Below are 20,921 nucleotides of genomic sequence, written 5' to 3'. Positions count from 1 at the left end.
GTAGGGACCATTCACTCATCAGATATTCTACCGCCAAAAAGCAGTACTCAGTATTGTTTTAATGGTGAATGAGCCAGTGTGAACTATAGGAAAATTACATCTTAGTTTCCAAGGTCGGTGGTGCATTGGCGATCTAAGAAATGGTTAATATTTCTAACATTGCTATTGTCTTTGGGCGGTGGTGACCACATACCATCGGGTGGCCCATTTGCTCGTCATCCTACCTAATATAAAAAAGTAACACTGTAAATTCTAACGAACTCCAGGGCTGGGAAAAGTTGACTTCTCGGAATACCAAAATACTTTTGAGCCTATATTATCGCGCTGTTCGACGTGTGCTTCTTATAATGATTTGAGAGCATTCAACTGGTTTAATGGCAAAGATTAGTTTAATAAATTCAAGGTTAATATTAGTTGTGTATTTGTTTCATTGGTATTTTTTTTACGTTACTTTGTAAAACACGTTCAAAACCTTTGATCCTTAGTGTCGTCACGACGTTATAATAACATTACGGTTCGTTATAATAAATGGTTATTTTCAATATTTCAATACAAATCCGGGTTCGATGTCCTTGAAGAATTTTGAAGATCAACATTGTTTGTATGTAACTTTATGCTTCGTGATATAATACATCAACAAGTATCTATAGTGGTTGAATTTACAATGAAACTACAAATTACGAGTTTCTTGCCGGTTCTTCTGGATCAGCAGTGCAATTCTGTAAGAACTCCATTTGTGTCTCACTTACGGTGATACGCGATTTTAATACTTATATCTAATAAATTTTGTATAATGATTATATTCAATATCGCTTATCACATTCTGACATATCTTGCTTGTGTTCTGCGGTGAGTTTCGAGATCCATCTTACAGAATAATTTCACAGATTGTAATTTTATATTAAATTCATTAATGTACAGATAATTCAAATGTGCTTATAAGACCATAAAAGTAACCTGTAAATGTCCAACAGCTGGGCTAGGGAAGGTTTGGAACCATCACCACGGTGGTCAATATCGGTTTGGTGGGTAAATACGTGGTTGAATTTTATTGAATTTAGGCACAGGCACACGATGTTTTCCTTTACCGCCGAGTACGAGATGAATTAAAAAATTAAACACATGGTATTCAGTTGTGCTTGCCTGGGTTTGAGACCGCAACCATCGGTTGTGATGCACATTTTCTAACCACTGGTTCATCATCCTATAAGACCAAACTGGATTATTTTTTGTATGAACGAAGATGCCATTGTCTAGATGTAGATTATTAACAAACTATTTTGGCTTCATTCCAATTTAGTACTTTCGAGATATGTAATAACGGTCAGGTTTGCGTGAAACAAAAAACTAGCTACTTTTATTCGCCTTTGTGGTTGACTGGTCACGCCTTACCTTTCCAAATATCGACTTTTGACCGTCATTATTCTATTCACCTTTACTGATTTCGTTGTGTAACGCCAACCTTTTTATATATCAATACCTTAACAATATATAAGACCCGTGATGGCTTAGTGTTTAGAATGAGTTCATCCTAACCGATGATTGCGGGTTCAAACCCAAGCAAACACTAATTAATTTGCATATGTTTAATTTCGTAAAGTATAATATATAGCATTGGAACATATGTACATTGGGTACATACGCATTAATCACATATTCTACAGCAAAACAGTAATACTTAGTATTTTTATGTTCCGTTTAGAAGGGTGAGTACGACAAGAATAAGGGACGTAATATAACGTTGTTCCCAAGGTTGGTGACGCATTGGATGTATTAAGAATGGCTAATATTTCTTACGACGCCACTTTCTATAGGCCGTGAAGACGACTTACCATCATCACATCGTCCACCTTCCAATATTATAAAAAAGGTGCAGAAAAGTAGGTTTGTATTTATGCTAAAATAAAATAAATTATTCAAAAGAAAAATAACTTTTACACACATATACATAATATATGAATTACTTACAAATATGTATATAAAATCAACGATCACGTATTCCACGCCTTTATCATCTTAATCTTGTTTAGAACAAAATGCCCTATTCATAGTTTTTGTCATGCTCTACATACGTATATAAATGAACGCTTACGAAATAAATATTGTAGGTCTTTATGCAATAAAATAGTTATATACTTATATGTGAATAATTATATAGATCTATACATTTATTATATAATAAAATATATTGTTTGCTCTTGCTGTGACCCATGTGATGGATGGTGTGATGACAAGGAGAGGCTTTAGCAGAGCATTGGGATGTTACTTTACACCTCATTCTTATTGAATTTGATGTCATCTATATTCTTTTCTCTCTGGGATAGATTTTTGTACATAGCTTTGTAATGATGTTTTTGTTGAAATTATTTTTTTTATGTTATAATGTTTCTTGGTACCATAAAGTGCAATTTTAGTTGTAATTTTTAACTTAAATTTTTGCTTATAATTATCATACTTTTTCGTACTTAGAACAGTTTCGTGTTGGTTCTCAAATTACTAACAAAATACTAAAGTAATTATAAATATTATTCCGTTTTTCCGTCTTAGTTATATTCAAACAAAATAATGTTTAGAGCCGTTGACTCATACCGAGTTTTTGACGGGACATTAAAATATCAAGTTTTGTAATACAGAACGCGCATTGCTCAAAAACTTGGAAATCCCAGTCAATTACTTTAGTTACTTAACACAACCTATTATTTATACATATTTATTTTAATTTTACTTAGACTTTACTTGAATATTTTTTTAGGTAATTTATTTGGAAGATGGCTGGCAATTGCGCCAATAAACCCACTAATATTTTAATATGTTTCTTGTGCCTATAGTAACACTGGTTCGCTTACCCTTTCAAACCGGAACACATTTTCGAAATATTTTTAACAACGAAATAAACTTAATTTTTTTTTCATAGATATGAATTACATTTTAAATAGAAACACGAGGCTTAAACTTTTATTCATTACTAGTTGTCGCCCGCAGCTTTGCTCGCGTTTTAGTGGTTGGTTGTCATGTGTAATTAAAAAAAAGTAGCCTATGTCCTTCTATGGAGTTCAAGGTTGCGTAATACCAAATTTCATCAAATTAGGTTCAGTGGTTTGGCAGTGAAACGACAGACAGACTGACGGACAGAGTTATTTTCACATTTATAATATTAGTATAGAAGTATAGATTTATGTTACTAATTAAAAAAAACTCTTATTTAAATAACCTTCACAAAATTCGTTACGTAAAAGAATATTGAAATCTAATCTGAATAAAAATATGTAACAGCAGCCACACACGATTTGACCTTGAACGGATACAAAAAAGGCTTAAGCACCATTACGACTATATTTATATTATAAAAAAAATTATAGGAATTAAAATCACAGTGGTAATCCGTAGTTTGAGACAGAACAAAAACACACTCACATAAGTCACACAAGTCATCGTGCAAATCTACGAAATGTATCGTAAAAAAAAAAAACGAGGCGACGTCGCATCGTGGTACGATTTTCTTGATATGGTAAATTACACAAATTTAATTATTGGTAATGATTGGTTTAACCATTTATAAATTCTAAGTAGCATCCCGATGTTTAGAAGACAGCAGTTATACTCCCATTCGAAAAGAACTTTTGATCCATTTGTTTAGTCCATCGCTTGATCAAGAGATCAAGTTTCCAGTCCTATCGGATTTTTCGTCCGATTTTATAATGAGAGTGGGAGGAACAGAAAATGATAGTTGTTTTCACGTTAACTTAACGTAACTTAAAAGAGAATGATTAATTATGTCAATGACAATGAACTTTATTGATTTATGACAATGAAGTAGTAGTAAATAAACAACGTTCTTGTATGTTTTATCATAATTATTACATTAATTTTAAGCGAGATAAGTTTAAGGTGAAATTATAAGGTTTTAATTATATATATATACATATATATATATATAAATAGACTGACAATTGTCAGTGGGCAGTATTATTAAACAAGAGACAAAATATCTTATGTCTCACGGTGCGTGTTTAGTTAAAATTAAAAGAGCAAATAAAAAAATTATTTGTAAAAGAAGGTGTCATTATTTTTTAGTTTTAATTTCTTCTTGTCACATCAAATTAAACTCTAATTCCATCATTCCATCTACTTGAATATTTGTAAACGGTGCACGATGCATTGTCGGTGTCGACGATCGCTACTGATATTATAATTGCGAATGTAACTCTGTTACCTCTTCACGGATAGTTTTATAGTTTTATTTGTGGTAGGCTTTGTACAAGCCCGTCCGGGTAGGTACCGCCTACTCATCACATATTCTACCGCCAAGCAGCAGTACTCAGTATTGTTGTGTTTCGGTTTGAAGGGTGAGTGAGCCAGTGTAACCACAGGCATAAGGGACATAACATCTTAGTTCCCAAGGTTGGGCGTATTGGTGATGTAAAGAATGGTTAATATTTCTTAAAGCGCCGTTGTCTATGGGCGGTGGTGACCACTTACCATTAGGTGGCTTATTTGCTCGTCCGCCTACCGATATCATAAAAAAAAAGTTTGAGTCCCCTGGAAGGACGTAGGCTACTGCTTTCATTCATCATTCAATTGGACGTGAAGTTTTATGTGCTGTAAAGTTTTTCAATTTTCGCGCCACTTACTATTTGCTAATTTGTCCGTCGTGTTAATAATAATAAACCCGTATTCTAAAATTGAACCTGAAATTAAACCTGGTAGTGGTTCACATGATCACGTCCATGACAATCAAACTTGCCTTCAACGCTGATGAAGGCTAACTGGATTCGTTTAGCACAAATATTTGTTTTGTCTACAGATATTTGGTTCGCCTCGTTAGCCTTCCGTGCTTTCGACGGCGTGGTAAGCTGTCTGTTATTATAACAAACATTTGAATGAATAGTCTATCTATCTATATATCTATATGCAGAAAATGAAACCAAAGGGACTGAAAATTTAAACGAACGTTATTGATAAAACATCATTACAAAGCTATGTACAAAAATCGATCTATCCCAGATATAAGATAATATAGATGACATCAAATTAAATAAGAGTGAAATGTGAAGTAACAGCCTTTAAATATGCCACTGCAGGGCTAAAGACTCTCCCTTTGAGGATAAGGGTTGGAGTTAATTCCACCACGCTGATCCAATGCAGAGCATACCCATCGATCCTATGTATGATTGTCATGCAAATATTATTACATTAAAAAATTTGGTATCCAAAAAAGTTGACGGTTGGCAATCATTGAATCGATTTTTAATTGGAAGTCGGTTCCGACAGTTTAATACTATTAATGGAATTAGAGGAATAAGGAAAAATAAAGACCACTTGTTAGGAAATCTGCATAATTAAATGAAGATCATTAATTGACGCTGCAAAAAGTATAAACCATTCCTTACAAGGTCAAGGCTACCAACGTTGGTTGTGTTACCAACTATGGGGTCTAGGAAGTTGCCTTAAGTCTTCAATCGCCCAGAGGTTTTCAATTTGAACACGCTCTACGTATAGAATTCAACGTGCTTAAAATAAAACCAGTGTAAACTGGGTCATATTAAGATAGCTATTAAAATACAAGGTTTTATTCTCACAACAATATATACAAACATTCGATATTACTCGATTTTTTTTTGCTGCATATTATGTACGTTATGATAATTAATTATTTTCTTAATGTAAATAAATATTACTTCTTATATTAATTTATTTAGTGGCATGTGCAAGTCTATGTATGCAAGTACTTCCTACTCATCATATATTCTATCGCCAAACATACATGAGTGGAGAGTGAGCCAGCGTACTCCAGGCAAAACGGACATGACATCTTAGTTCTCAAGGATTGTCGATACACGATTTCTTACATCACCAATGTCTATGGGTGGTGGTACCATCAGGTGGCCTATTTGCCTGTCCTACCTATATGGATAAAATACTAGTTTGTTTGGCAAATAAAATTTTTAGATGTGGGTTAATTCTTTGTTCTTAATTTTGGAAACGCCCTCAACTTATTGCGCTATTATTTTGTATAATCCTTTGATTGTTTTTTTAATATAATCTTTAATTTTAAATTTGGTTCGTTATAGTACAATGATCAGAAATAACTTTAAAAGTCCAAGATTTTTATTTTTATTGAGACAAGAGTTTTTAAGTGCTTGGATTTAAAGTTGCTGTTGAAAACCTTATAATTTATTTTCTGACTCATCTTGGTAATTAATTGATGTTATGTAATAATTTTAACATTGAACAAATTAATCATCAACATGCATAATATTTTATTAATTCATTCGCATGATTTATTGGTCATAAACTCCTACAAAAAGAGAATATGAATTAATGGTCACCTTAATGAACATGTCCGGTTTTTAATAAACACACGTAATATTTTTAAATTCGTTACAATATATGAAAAGGCTAAGGACGAATAACTTCACTTTTTAATTAATAATAATTTTATTAAAAAATAAACCTTGAAAATATCTCGTTTTTAGGACAGTGGGCCGAACCTGCCATATTAAGAAACAAGAAAAAAAAACAACCTTTATCTTCTTATAGTTATCGATCAGATCACGATTACGAAACGGAAATTATGTATAATTGTATAACTTGCAGAAATAAAGACTTGTGCTCATGATGATACAAATTCGTTATCATAAATAACTGTGTAAGAGTCGAGATGGCCCAGTGGTTAGAACGCGTGCATCTTAACCGATGATTTCGGGTTCAAACCCAAGCACCACTGAAATTTCATGTGCTTAATTTGTGTTTATAATTCATCTCGTGCTCGGCGGTGAAGGAAAACATCGTGAGGAAACCTGCATGTGTCTAATTTCAACGAAATTCTGCCACATGTGTATTCCGCCAACCCGCATTGGAGCAGCATGGTGGAATATGCTCCAAACCTTCTCCTCAAAGGAGAGGAGGCCTTTATCCCAGCAGTGGGACATTTACGGGCTGCTAATGCTAAATAACTGTGTTTCGCACACTGTAATCTCAAAGTTAAAGATCAACTGCTCAAGCATCGTCTAGCCCAGAGGATATTATACAGATTTTGAGTTTTTAGGCAATGTAATACAGGTGCTCTCTCAGTTCTGTCAAATTCCTTCGTCTATCTGATACGATTTTAGACAGATCAGGCTCAAAACCTGAGTGTCACACTCAGTTTTCGACTAAGCTTAGTATTTTAAACTTGGAATCTGCAGTCGTAAAAGCTAGAAACTAGACCAATAAAGTAAGAGCCTGAAGATATTCCACTGCTGGGATAAAGCCTTTACTTTAAATAGTTTGTTAAATAATTCAAAAGTGCTTGTAAAAGCGTACTTGAATAAAGTATATTATGATATTTTTTCAAGCTCGCTTGGGTATGTACCATCCATTCAATAGATATTCTACCACATAACAGCAGTACAAAATATTGTTGTGTTTCGGTTTGAGGGTGAGTGAGCCAGTGTAACTACAAGCACTAGGCACATAACATCTAAATTCTGAAGGTTGGTGGCGCATTGACGATGTAAGGAATGCTTAATATTTCTTACAGCGCTTTTGAATATGAGTGGTGGTGATCATTTACCATCAGGTGGCTGATTTGCTCATCCGTCTACATATATAGTAACTTTTAAAAAAAATATCATATGAGCTTCAAATCAAGACAATTGACATGACTAGACTAGTAGTGACTTTTTCTCATATTATGTCAAGGTAGTGCGTAATATATCGTAGAGACGTCATAATGCTAATGACTGTAAGTTATTTTGTAACGCTTAACATAACTGACGATAATCCCTGGAAAGATGTCGTATATAAGCCTCTAAAAGTTGTTTAGCATTTTGACATCCGTTTCAACGTAATGCCTAGTCATTCAGTTCAACTTCATCTATTCGTTATTAGGTAACGTGCTAGTATACTTATTTTACGTGCAAAAATGTTCTAATTTATTCTTGGTGGTAGGCTTTGTGCAAGCCCTTCGTACCACCCGTCATCAGTGTTGTTATGTTTCAGCTTTAAGGGTGAGTGAGCTAGTGTAAATACAAGCACAAGGGACAAAACGTCTTGAGTTCCTAATGTTGGCGTATTTGTGTTTAAGGGTGGTTAATATTTGTTACGGCGCCAATTTCATCCATCGTCAGGTCATCAACCTTACACTGACTCACCCAATAATCCGGAACACAACAACACTAAATAGTACTATTTTGCGGTAAAATAAAAAATGCGTGAGGTATTGACCTTGACGGGCTTGCATAAACCCTTACTATCGAATATTAAAGCTTAGAATACATTATGAAACCAGATATACATACAACAGATGCTGATGTTTGAGATAAAAATGATCCAATTGAGTTCACATTGAGAATAATAAACGTGACATGTGCCAACTTTGTATTCTGTCAATTAACGTATTAATTAAAGTCAACACAACGTTACACACGTAAATACGTAACTTATTGACAGTTTACAATATTATAGTTCTAGTAAATCAATTAGCGCGATTACCATTAATTTCCTTGTTTTGTAGTCACGTTTATAAAGAATTCTCATTATGACACGCGTTTTTTTTTTCTCATTTGTATCGTTTGTCACGTATTTAAATTGAATCTTTAATTGCAATATTAGATTCAAGTTTGTCTGTTTACGTATATCTTATATTTATTACGATCTTTGTTGGTAATTAGAATCGGAATGGAAATTACACGTGACGCAGACGCGAGATTTTAACTGACAAAAATGTTAACGAAAAAACGGCTCAAATATATGAATAGATTATTTTACACGTAAAGAAAAAAAAATAATAATATAAAAATAGAGAAAAATAAGTAAGCAGTCATGGGTAATGCCAACAGAATCTGTGAAATACCTACCTGTTTTTTCAAATTATTTGAAGTATACAAAATTACAATTCTATAGTTTAAAAAAAAAACAATTATTAATATTTTTACTTTTTACATCTACTGAGATACTTTAAGCCTTAATAAGTCGTTGACGAGACCCATAAGTTTAACATCTACCAAAAATAGTACAAGACAAAGGAAAAAGTTTAAAAAAAAAGTATAGACACGAAGACATGAATACATGTTTTGTCTTTGGTATAATTCAATCATTGTTTATAGGTAAAGAAAACAACAACGGTCTGTAATCATAAATAAATCCCAAAAGGTACTATTTAACTTCGAAGTATGAATCAAGGATAAATAAATTAAAACTCCAATACCCCAATTAGGGACAGAACAGAATAATTTTAACTCCAGGTGAACAAAAGCCGTAATTACAGAATACTTTCAATATTAAAAGTCACTTCAACGATACCTTTTAGGCAATAATGAAAGATCGATTCGGCAATGAATGTCCGATCAGCAAAAATTTTATACAACCTTGACACGGTTTTGCAACGACGTGTCAAAAGTTTTTAAATGTATGCTAAAGATGCGCTTATACGGCAATCTTGTGTTCATCTTGAGACGTTTGGCTGTTCGAAATTCAAACTATCAGAAGAAGGCTGTATGATTTTTACAAGAATATGTATTAAAACTATTTTGCAAAATATATAAAATCGACCTGTTTTTAACGTTTTTATATTTACAGTCGTTCGAATTTTAAAAGAACTGTTTATTGTTTATGGAACGAATTTCACAAATGTTGTACTGTAGACTCTTGGCGAACGAAAGCTAGACTAAATAAGGGTGAGACTTTGAAGATCACAACACTTTTGTGTGTGTGTTTTTGCGAATGCATATGTGTCTTAAATCTTTATTTACAAGTCATGAATAATATTGAATGTACTGTTTAAATTTATAGTTAGTTTAGTCTACTGAATTTCTTTTGCCTTGTCTTCTCAGGTTTGAGTTGTTTTAATCAAATTTTAATGCGAAATATACGAAAGTAGCATGCTATGAAGCAAGCTTAAACTCCAAGCAAGGACACAGGCTACTTTTTCATGCCCACATGTACCTTTTAATACCTGACGACCAACCCCTAAAACGCGTCCGAAGCGGCGGTCGACAACAAGTCATATAAATCTAATTAATAACTAATATATATTTTGACGAATATGTAGAAAATAATAATGGCCTTAAAATTTTAATAAACTGCTTAGCCGAAATTGGTTTTAAATACCACAGAGTATATTACAACTGGAACATATTAAGTTCAAATTGGAATACCGGTTTATTGAAATGCATAATACTAATTTTAGATTCCAGATAGTATTGATTTCCGTTTGACGTCATAAATTCTACTTAAGCTTAATTTGTACTAGAATAAACTTGAGCAAAATCATTATTATTAATGCCTTATGAAACCGAGATGGCCCAGTGGTTAGAACACGAGAATATTAACCGATGGTTGCGGGTACAAACTTAGGATAGAATCACTGAATTTGTGATTATAATTTATGCCTTGAAGGAAATTTGGATATGTACTTACGTTGAAAAAAACTGCCTCATGCAGCATTGAATGAGGGTGGTGGAATAAGCCTTTTCAACAAAGGAGAGAAGGCATGGAGAAAGTCCAGTGAACGAACTTTTAACATGTTAATGAATAGCGCAAATGACACATAATCCGGCATTTAATGTTTAAAAATAAATCTTTAATGCAAATAATGATGTCGATGTTCAAAGAATTTATTATTTGGATTTATAACGAGAAGGTCTTTTTATGTAATACAACATTATACACTAAAATACCTTAAATTTAGTAAAATCGTTTCAATAATCAGCAAAACCGAGAGGCTCTTGCTTTCTGAGATACGTATCTAGTGGACTAGATTAATAATATTCATTGCGGTTTCACATACGGTTAATATCATACAATAATTGAAGTTACAATCGTGATATAACAAACGCCTACGTCATTGAGCAATGCGTCGTAACTGACGTCACAGAATGATTTATTCTCGACGGCTTAGTAGGATTATGGCTGCCGATGGGCCCGAGTTCGGACCAATAAAGTTGTAAAATTGTTCTCTGTAGCAGGTCCAAGGTATCTTGCCTCTTTGAGCACGTCGATACTATGTCTAATCCCTTCCATCATTTTAGAGCACTATTGTTTATAGTCATACACATATTGCTAGGCGAATACCCCGTAGTCTTAGTATTTCCCGGTTTCGTAGCCAAAGGGTAAAAATGGGACTTCATTACTAAGACTTCGCTGTTTGTCCGTCCGTTGGTCTGTCTGTCCCCAGACTGTATCTCAAGAACCGCGATAGCTAGACATGTTTGTCCGTTCGTAGGTCCGTCCGTCTGTCTGTCCCCAGGCTGTACCTCAAGAACCGCGATAGCTAGACAGTTGAAATTGTCGCAAATTATGTATATCTCTTGCCGCAATAACAACAAATATTAAAAATAAAATCAAATAAATATTTATGGAGGGGGAGAGCGTTGGCTCCCATACAACAAACGCGATTTTTTACCTATTTTTGCTCGATATCAATAAATGTGTACCTAGTTGTTTACCTAGTCAATTGTGCGGAACCTTTTGTGCGCGAGTCCGATTCGCACTTGGCCGGTTTTTAAAATGTTATATATGACTGTGAAGTGGCATTGTGTAATGTCAATTATAAAAGAGATGTGAAAAAGAGATTACAGTGTTAAGTTCCTTGTAATGATTTTGTTTTTCAAATGTAACCGAGTACTACAATGACCTTGAACCAAAGATAATCTTTGATATTGAATTTATTAATTATTAAAATGTTTTTAAATTAATTTATTCATCGTTAAAATATTCAAATAAAAACCTATAATTTTGTCAAACCTCTTAATTGTTATCAAAATAATTATTTGATATATCCCGATAAAAAACATGTATTTTTAAAATTTTCTCTTGTTTAACATAAGTACATATATTTATTCTAGGATTTTTAAGGGTCCTTTATAGTCTACGTGTCGGTCCTATCGTTGCACGCTAAATTCAATCAAAAATGTTTTTTTTTTTAAATATTGAATATGAAAGACACGCTAGCCACTACACTAACGAGGCAATATTTTTAACATATGTAATAAGAAAAACTTCAACGTTAAATATTTATTACATAATGTTTATTATAATATGTAATGGAAATGTTATTATATATATTTACGTTACAACAGAACTTGAACCCACACCTCTTATACATACCTCGCCCAAGGTTCTAAGCCAATTAATATTAACATCTAGACACGCGGAAGCGTGTCAGCCAAGTTCTAGTATAGCAGAACTGGCGTGCAGCACCGTGTGTAATATTACACGAACCATTTGGAGCCACTTTTGACCTCCTCATAACTCAAAAACTATTTGACATAAATGTGTCAAATTTGGCTCATATATTAAGACTCGCGAGATACATATGTGTTCCAAATTTCATAAACGCATCTCAAATGGTTATTTAGATATTAACGTCTAAAAATCGTCATTTTTATCACTGACTGACCTATAGATCAAAACTATAACCTACTTCCAGGTGACCTAGAAAGTTCAAATTTGGCATGCAGGTAGATAATTACGCCAATATAAAGGAAAAAATCTGAAACTGGTAATTTTTTATCATATTATTATAATTTTTCATTTTATTGGATCTATTAGGAACACTTATATATTTAGTTCCTGTAATAACTGTAATAAAAAAAATTATGTAAGAACCAGCAATCAAAACTTATGACAGCCGGTCTTAATGTGGATTTTAAGGTCTTCACGTGAATATATAACAAGTTGAATACCACCCTTAAGTTTTTTAAATCCAAATATTTCCGTTTTATTACTTATGAGTATAGCCGACTTTCGTATTTATTACGTTATTAACTAGCATTTAGTGCACATCAATGGCGCAAAATCATTATACTTAAAAAAAAAAATAATAATAGGCATTTCGGTACACAGCTGGAGCAGCGGGATAGGAGCGTTGCGATTAAACCTTAACGCGGACGTGTCTGAGCGAGTGGCAACCGCGCTCATAAGAATTATTTCAATCCCTTCCGATGGAAGCTGCCTAGTCTATTCGACTGCATATTTTTGTTTGAGTATACTAGTATACAACAATAAAATAAGTTTCGTGAGACTGTAGTAGAGTATGTATATCGTAACTGGAATGATTTAAGTTTGTACTCTAGCGCTACAAACGGGGATCCTTATTGCTTGGAAGAACAGTATCGAGCAAGCATGCTGATGTCAGTAAAGGACTGGTGAATGGATTCAATGGAAAAATAGAGAAGATACATTGGGGACGTCGATAACAGCAATAGCGCACGTAAAATAACAGTTTAATTTAAACATACTTTAATTTGCGAACTAGAAGTCAAAACTAAGTTACAGATATTAAGTATTGTACATATATGTTCAAAGGAAACAATTCTCTATTTGCTTAGCATATTCTACTACTATAAAAAAATCACAAGGCCTTCGCCTTGACGGTGCTCTTTTCGACATAGGCTCCTCTATATTAAGTAAAGAGCAGGCTTACGTTGGCCTCTCTAGAGTTAAAAACTTAGATGGAGTACATCTTATCAATTTAGGTCCAAGTCAAATCAAGACACAAGAGAGCTCTATTGTAGAATACAACCGTTTGCGCACGTTATACCACCCCTACTTGGGCAAATTAAGTATAAACAGAAAACGCGTAAAAAAATTCCGGTCACTGAGTGGGCAATTCACTCGAACATTTCAGAGGTACCTACAAGAACAATAAGAACGTATCAAAAAAAGACAATTATACCCCGTAAACATAGGAAAATAGAATAGTTTAACAAAAACCATTTGGTATTAATTTTGTTATTAATAAGTACCTACTAATAATTTATACAAAAAGTAGTGATATCCCATCAAAAACATAAATGTAAAAATGAGAGCCAAGTTAAATATTATGATATATACCTTGGTTGTTGTCTTCAACGACAAAAGAAGTGAGATCTAAATTTGTGCCAAGTTAAAAAGTCCTTTCTGAAATTTATTTATAACTACATAAAATATCATTTCTTCTTATAACTTGGGGTAATATATTGTTGCCTAAGGTCTGACTTGGCTAGTTCTTATATGTTTATAAACACAAATTGTAGTTTGTGTTTAGAATAACAAATTATAACTCAGAACATCTAAGAAGAATGGAGGACAGGTCAGTATTGCTTAGTTAGTATACGTACATTAAGAGCTGCGATGGTCCAGTCTCTAGAAAATATGAATCTTAACCAGATATTGCGAGTTCATATCCAGACAAGTACCATGAATTTTTGCGTGTCTAATTTGTGTTAATAATTCATTTGTAACAGGCTTAGAACTTACGAAGGCTATAATATAATTCGTATATGAGAACTAGCCAAGTCAGACCTTAGGCAACAATATATTACCCCAAGTTATAAGAAGAAATGATATTTTATGTAGTTATAAATAAATTTCAGAAAGGACTTTTTAACTTGGCACAAATTTAGATCTCACTTCTTTTGTCGTTGAAGACAACAACCAAGGTATATATCATAATATTTAACTTGGCTCTCATTTTTACATTTATGTTTTTGATGGGATCTAGTTTATAATATTACAATGATTTTTTATTGGATTTTAATAACTGACTAATAAATTATTATACGTCATAATTAACAGCTTATATTGAATTGGAAATTTATATTGTCTTATAATGATATAAATATATATATTTATATATATGTATATATGAAAAGAAATAACAAAATATAGCATCTATAGCATATATAAACAACGAATATAAATATATAATACAAGGAAAGAATAAAAATGGTTCGGTAAAAAAAATAAAATTTTTCTTATTTTTAATTATATCTATTATGTAGTATACGCGTCACGCACTCACAAGTGAGAAGAGAGCTTCGGGGAACACGTAATCTTAAAGTAAATACTCATTTACATTTTGTTTTAATGTATTTTTTATTCACTTTTTATAATATAGACCGTTTTCATTGTAATGTCTCTCTGTTTGGGATTTCTTCCAATAGAATAAAGTTTATATCATTAAAATATAACCAACACGCAATCAAACAGCTTGGTCGAATAACTTAACCTTCCCAAACGGATAAGAGACTCATGGGACATTTATGAGTTGTTACTTACTTTACATCCAGATCGATTCGCGCGATATTATCATTTTTAACGTTAATACTGAACTTTGTTAATAATTGCTGACTTTTTTGTCCGAAAATCCGATACTTTTTTTTATACGTACGATCTCCGGGTGGAACCGACCTCGAAAACTTTAGCTTTGTAAGCTAACCATTCTGCCAACTTGGCTATGACAATCATTATAATATAGTTAGCTCACCATTTGCCACAAAGATTTCGTAAAAAATGCATTTAGCAATGCATACTGTCCTCAGAATATTAGCCAACTTTATTACCGTCGACGGAATACATAAGAAACATTTTATAGCTGAAAATCATAATGACAATGGTATGGAAAATTTATTATTTTAGTTTTCCCGCTATGTATTCTGAACATGACATTCGACCTCTTTTATGTCGTGTTTACGTCGTCTATTCAAAACCTTGTCATGTTGTAAACTTCGCAAGAATATTATATTGTAATTTTGTTAAATAATGTCGTAATAACAAAATTTTTAAGGTTTTTAAATTTAGAAGTTATGTCATTTATTTTTACGTATATACGATTAATCACATTTATTTAGTGGTAAAGCTTTGTGCTAGTCCATCTGTCATAATTCGCCTCGTCTAATCCACTCATTTATTCTATCATAGCACAAAAAACAATGCAAACAATTGTAGAAACTCAGTACACACGCTTTATGTGGAGTCTGGGTCGTCCAAGGCACGATAATTTAAATCCCGACTCCTGATATCTACTGAAATTCGCCATGATATTTAGTAGTATTTATTTAGGGCGAGTTCACAGAGATTTTTCTCTTTTTCAGAAAAAATGGCGTATGACAACCAAGGCGCCACGATATCCATGGAGGATGTCCGTGACCCAGACATTACCGTCAGTACAATACAAGAAGAAATTGCTGCTAGAAGAAATCGAATGCTCAAGCCACAGAAATCCACAGTAGCTTCTAGAAGACAGCAAGCAGTGTGTGTTAGACGCGCACACAAAAAATATGGACCGACCAAGAATCCTAACGTCATTCTTGATGGCTTGAACATGACCGTACCTAAAGGCGCCATGTAAGTACTATATACAAGCATATATCCCTACTGCCCCTGCGCAAAGTAAAATAAAATAATATGTATTTATGTGTTTATGCACGTAGCTCAAAAACCCTTAAGATATTAACTTATAAAGAGCTTCTAAATAATTTTATCAGTAATGAGGAAAATTGGTTAATTAACATCCAATTTTCACTTAATTAACTATTTTTTTTTAGCTACGGTCTTCTCGGGGCATCGGGATGCGGAAAGACTACACTATTATCCTGCATTGTGGGAAGACGTCGTCTGAACTCTGGTGAAATTTGGGTGCTAGGTGGGCGGCCTGGCGGACCTGGAAGTGGTGTTCCTGGACCTAGAATTGGATATATGCCTCAGGTAAATTATCTTCCTATTTGTCAGGATATACAAATATTCAATACATAATTATGAATACTGTCTTTTGTTAAGATCTGGTTTTACGCAATTTTGATGCGTTTGTCCTTTCAATTTTATTATTATAGGCATTGTTGCATATTGCATTCTGTCGTCTGACTTTCTGACGCTTTCAGAATAGCTTTACTGATCTATAATATCATATCAGAAACATCTATGACGACTTTATAAAAGTGTTTTGTAGATTTATTTATCTTAACTTTGGTTAGATGAAAATATCTTAAGCTTGTTAAGGCTGTTTCTAAGGTTATAGTAAAACTTAGTTTTAAAGTTAAGGAGTTTTTTTTAAAACTGTAATAATCATGAACGTCCTTGAACAACTTTCTGATAGCCTAAACCTATATTATAAGTGCTTAATTAATTCCATTGTGTTTTTTGACACGACGAAAGTAAAAGACCACAAAAAATAGTTCCTCTATAAGGGAACGTACTTGTAAATATTACGTATAAGAAACAAGTTTTTAATAAAAATAATAATAAACTTATTATATAACAATAATTTTTAATAAACAAAATAATAATAAGCAAAATTGACTCGTTCAATTTCGTTAAAAAAAATACCTTAATAATTTTCCTAGTAATCTTCGAAAGAAATCTCTCCAAATCCCTCTAAATCCGACGGAAATGTATTTTCCGGATATCCGCTTATTGGGATATCTTATCGTGTAACAAAGTATAATTATATTAGACGAGCCAAAAAAACATTTAATTGATCTTAATGTCTTTAGGGTTTGTTTTCTTGTATAATTAATTTCATATCTGTCAGACGTTTGACAATATTTATAGATATCGTAAAATGATGACAGGAAGAAAAACACGGTATAACTTACCGCCCCTTCAACACTGTCAGCAATGCCCTTGAATACTTATTTAAACAGTTGAAAAATCCAGTCTTATATTCATTATAAAGTATTCAAAACAGCCGGAGTGCATCGGTCAATGAACTTTAACCAAAGCCGTCTGTAGAGATGGTTCTTATGAAGATAAACCTACCTTTTGTATATATTTTTTTATTATGACAAGCGTGTTTGTTTCGTCCTGTTATAACATAGAATTATACTTCCTATTTCACTGCAAGGATTCTATTTAATATTTTATAGTGCAAAAAAAATACATGTAACATTTTATTTTACAAAAAGTAACCATAATACATAATTTACCATCTATCCTTAAAAGAACAGCAAAATCGTGCGAAAAAAATAAAATACTCAAATTATATATATAAATTAAATGATGTTAATTAATTCAATATTAATTATTTATTTAATATTTCATCAATTTTCATATTTATGTATACCGTTCATACGCAATAATTATATAAAATTTTAACAAAAAAAAATCAACATGAAATTATACTCTGAGAAAATAGAATATTACTCGTATTTTTTCATTTGGATTCTATATTATTATTTTTTCTATAATTTTAAATGGGACCAAACGGGAACTAACCACCGAAAAAAAAAAAGAAATAATTAGATTTATAAGCTACTCATAGTTAACAGGTAACGAACATAAAAAATACAAGCAAATTAAGAATCATCATCTTTTTTTTAATTCGATTAAATATGATGTCTTACCTTTTATTTCTTGAAATAAACACAACGATATCATATCACCGATTGTTTCCAATAATTTAATTTCAAAATGTATCGTCTGTTTTTAAATCTACATCTTCTAATGAATTCTAAAGAAATCAGTTTAAAATTTTCCACAGTATTATATATTAATTATATACAGATTTTTTCTTATGTTAGATGAGGTCATTGCTTATTTTCAATGGGCTCTTATTTTAAATCTCAATCTCAACGATGGACAAAAACAATCAAACGATGATTCATTATGGGACATTGAATCTATTTCCGCGATAATAATTAATTCGTTCCGTTAATTAGTTGAGAAAAAAACCATAATTGTGTGTCGACGATAATATATTTATATCGACAGTGGAATAAAACCAGAAACGGTAGAACTCTTTTGATACATACTCGAAACTCACCATCACGTTCTTGCAATGTCGAAAGGTGATATGCGACTCTATAATCATTTTATATATGTATTTCTATTGTAAAAAAACCTAAACATGCAAATTTATTTATTTTTAAATCTAATGTTTAAGAAATTCATAAATTAATGAGACATAATATTCTTTACGCATAATATAATAATAAACTGGGAAATGAAATAAATTTACTATTTACAAAATATAAAAAGTTTATTAAGACTAAATTAATAAATAAATCTTATTATTCATTAAAAGAGTACTTTTTAGAAAAAAAAACGCCTGGATTTAGGCTCGGGTTCCATCACAGGACACTTATTATTGTAAAAAAAAGCATTGTAAATCTGTTTATTTGAAAAGAGCAACTATGCGAGTCTCTTGCTATTTCTTCTCGCTGGAGGTTGCTTTCCGAAACGGAAGGTTATTTTAACATCAACGATTTAAAAACGCTTCATTGTGAAGCTTACTCGAATAAAAATTATTTGATTTGTTTTACAAGATATAGACGAAAAAACATTACACAGTGACTTTAAAATAACTACAAAAGAGTAACTACTGAGTTTCGTATGGTTTTATCTCGGTTACATATAAAATACTTAATAATTTATAATAACCATTCAAAAGTACTTGGAACGGGTGACTAATCTTATTACAAATAATTGAGCGGTCGCTTTATTTGTAATGCTTTACTGGAAATTATACGAAACTAAAATACATAAAACATACCTGAAGATGCATCACTTCGAGAAGGTTTAAATATAATATTATACCACTTGTTTGTTTTATTAAAAATATATATATATTGGAGGTGCGTGCTTTCTTGTGTGTCAGATCTATTCCTACGTGTCATCATAAATAGGGTTTCAATGTTACACGAATTAAATACGAAGTGCGATTTTTTAACAGCACTGCTATCTGTTTGTTCCAAGTAATTTCCGAAATCCGATAGAATCTATTTTGACTCTCACTGATAAATAATGCTAATATATTTAGGATAAAGTCGGCTCTTGTCATTTTTCAAAAATAGAATTAGAGTTTCACTGATACAAATAAAAACAAAAAAAAAGCTGTCCGAACAGGACAAAGTCTGCTATTGGAATTATATATATTAGTAATCCGTATGTGTGCTGTGTTTCAATTTAACCGAACAAAAAAATTAACCGGTAACTGTTGATGAGTTCATTTAAAGATGAACATTATTAAAAATATTAATTTCATATCGCATATTTCAGCATTACTATACTGCCTTAGGAATCATTTTTAAGATAGGTATATATCCCGATGTTTTGACTCGCTAAATGCAACAGTCATCTTGGTCAATGACCTGCATGAGTTAGTCGTTTAAAGTTTTTTGTTGATCTTTCCATTCGGCTTTGTCTTAAATAACCAAGAGAGTCAGATGGCAATGTAAGATATTTGGAAATTAATGGATCTGGATAACCTCTGGTTTGATTGGCTCATCATTCGTCACCAGTGGACAAAAAATGAATACAATTTTATTATTCATATCCAATTGCTTATGCCAATATATTCAAATATAATATTTATAGAATTTAGAAAATAATTTTAACATTAATAACTACAAATATATGGAACAATATGTTACTTCTTAAGATTGGTGGCGCGTTGGGGAGCAAAGGAATGGTTAAAATGACATACGGTGCCACTATATATGGACAGTGACCATCAGTTGCTCCCTTTGCTCCTCTGCCTTCCTATATTAAACTATATATGTATATAAGTTTATTTTTTTTTGTCATGAAGGGAAAATACCCACGAATTATGTAATTGTTATTATTTCGTCGCAATGCATTTTAAGGAAAATAATTAAAATTAATCTCATTCTCGATTGTAAAGGCAACTCATTTTATTATTTATTTTGAAGAAACCTACACGTATTACATGAAAATATTATGGTTGAATAAGCTCTACTCCTTCATATAAATATACATATATTTTACGATCTTTTCCTTTACCTTCAACAAGACAAATTATATAAACACAAATTAAATACATGAAAATTTGGTGGTGCTTTCCTGGGTTCTAGTTCCTGATTCATATCGACTCGGACGGTTTCGGGCAAACTAGGTTTAAAAGTTCAATGACCTTGAACAGTGAAATAAAAGTTGATCTATGAAATTATCTATCATTGAAAAGCCTATCTGTTCCTACCTTTATATAAAGATACTTATTATTGTTAAAAAATTATCAAACTTTTACTCTAAAGATATCACGTAATAGCGTTACATAAACGTATCAACGTATATATGTCAATGTCATTCTCGCAATACAACACCAAGAACCGATGCGCGCTGAAGCGAGTGCGTAACGGAACGTAATTGAATACAGAATACATTTATACGGAACGAAGGTACTTAATATACTTAAAAAAAAACTTATAATGTAACTAAAT

The 20,921-nt window shown here is 32.1% G+C and overlaps 1 protein-coding gene across 1 annotated transcript in view; it reads left to right on the top strand.

The window, feature by feature from the left end:
• The window catches only part of LOC125073019 (ABC transporter G family member 23), an 82,526-nt gene that overhangs the window by 21,020 nt on the left and 40,585 nt on the right, over positions 1–20,921 (top strand). Inside the window, exons 2-3 of the mRNA XM_047683685.1 lie at positions 15,839–16,092; positions 16,293–16,452. Coding sequence (XP_047539641.1) covers positions 15,845–16,092; positions 16,293–16,452 — 408 coding nt within the window. The 5' untranslated portion in view covers positions 15,839–15,844. The remainder of the gene's footprint in view (positions 1–15,838; positions 16,093–16,292; positions 16,453–20,921) is intronic.

Source organism: Vanessa atalanta, chromosome 23 (genome assembly GCF_905147765.1).
Source record: "Vanessa atalanta chromosome 23, ilVanAtal1.2, whole genome shotgun sequence".
Classification (NCBI taxonomy): domain Eukaryota; kingdom Metazoa; phylum Arthropoda; class Insecta; order Lepidoptera; family Nymphalidae; genus Vanessa; species Vanessa atalanta.
The sequence above is the reverse complement of the archived record's forward strand: the minus strand, read 5'-3'. Positions and strand labels throughout refer to the sequence as shown.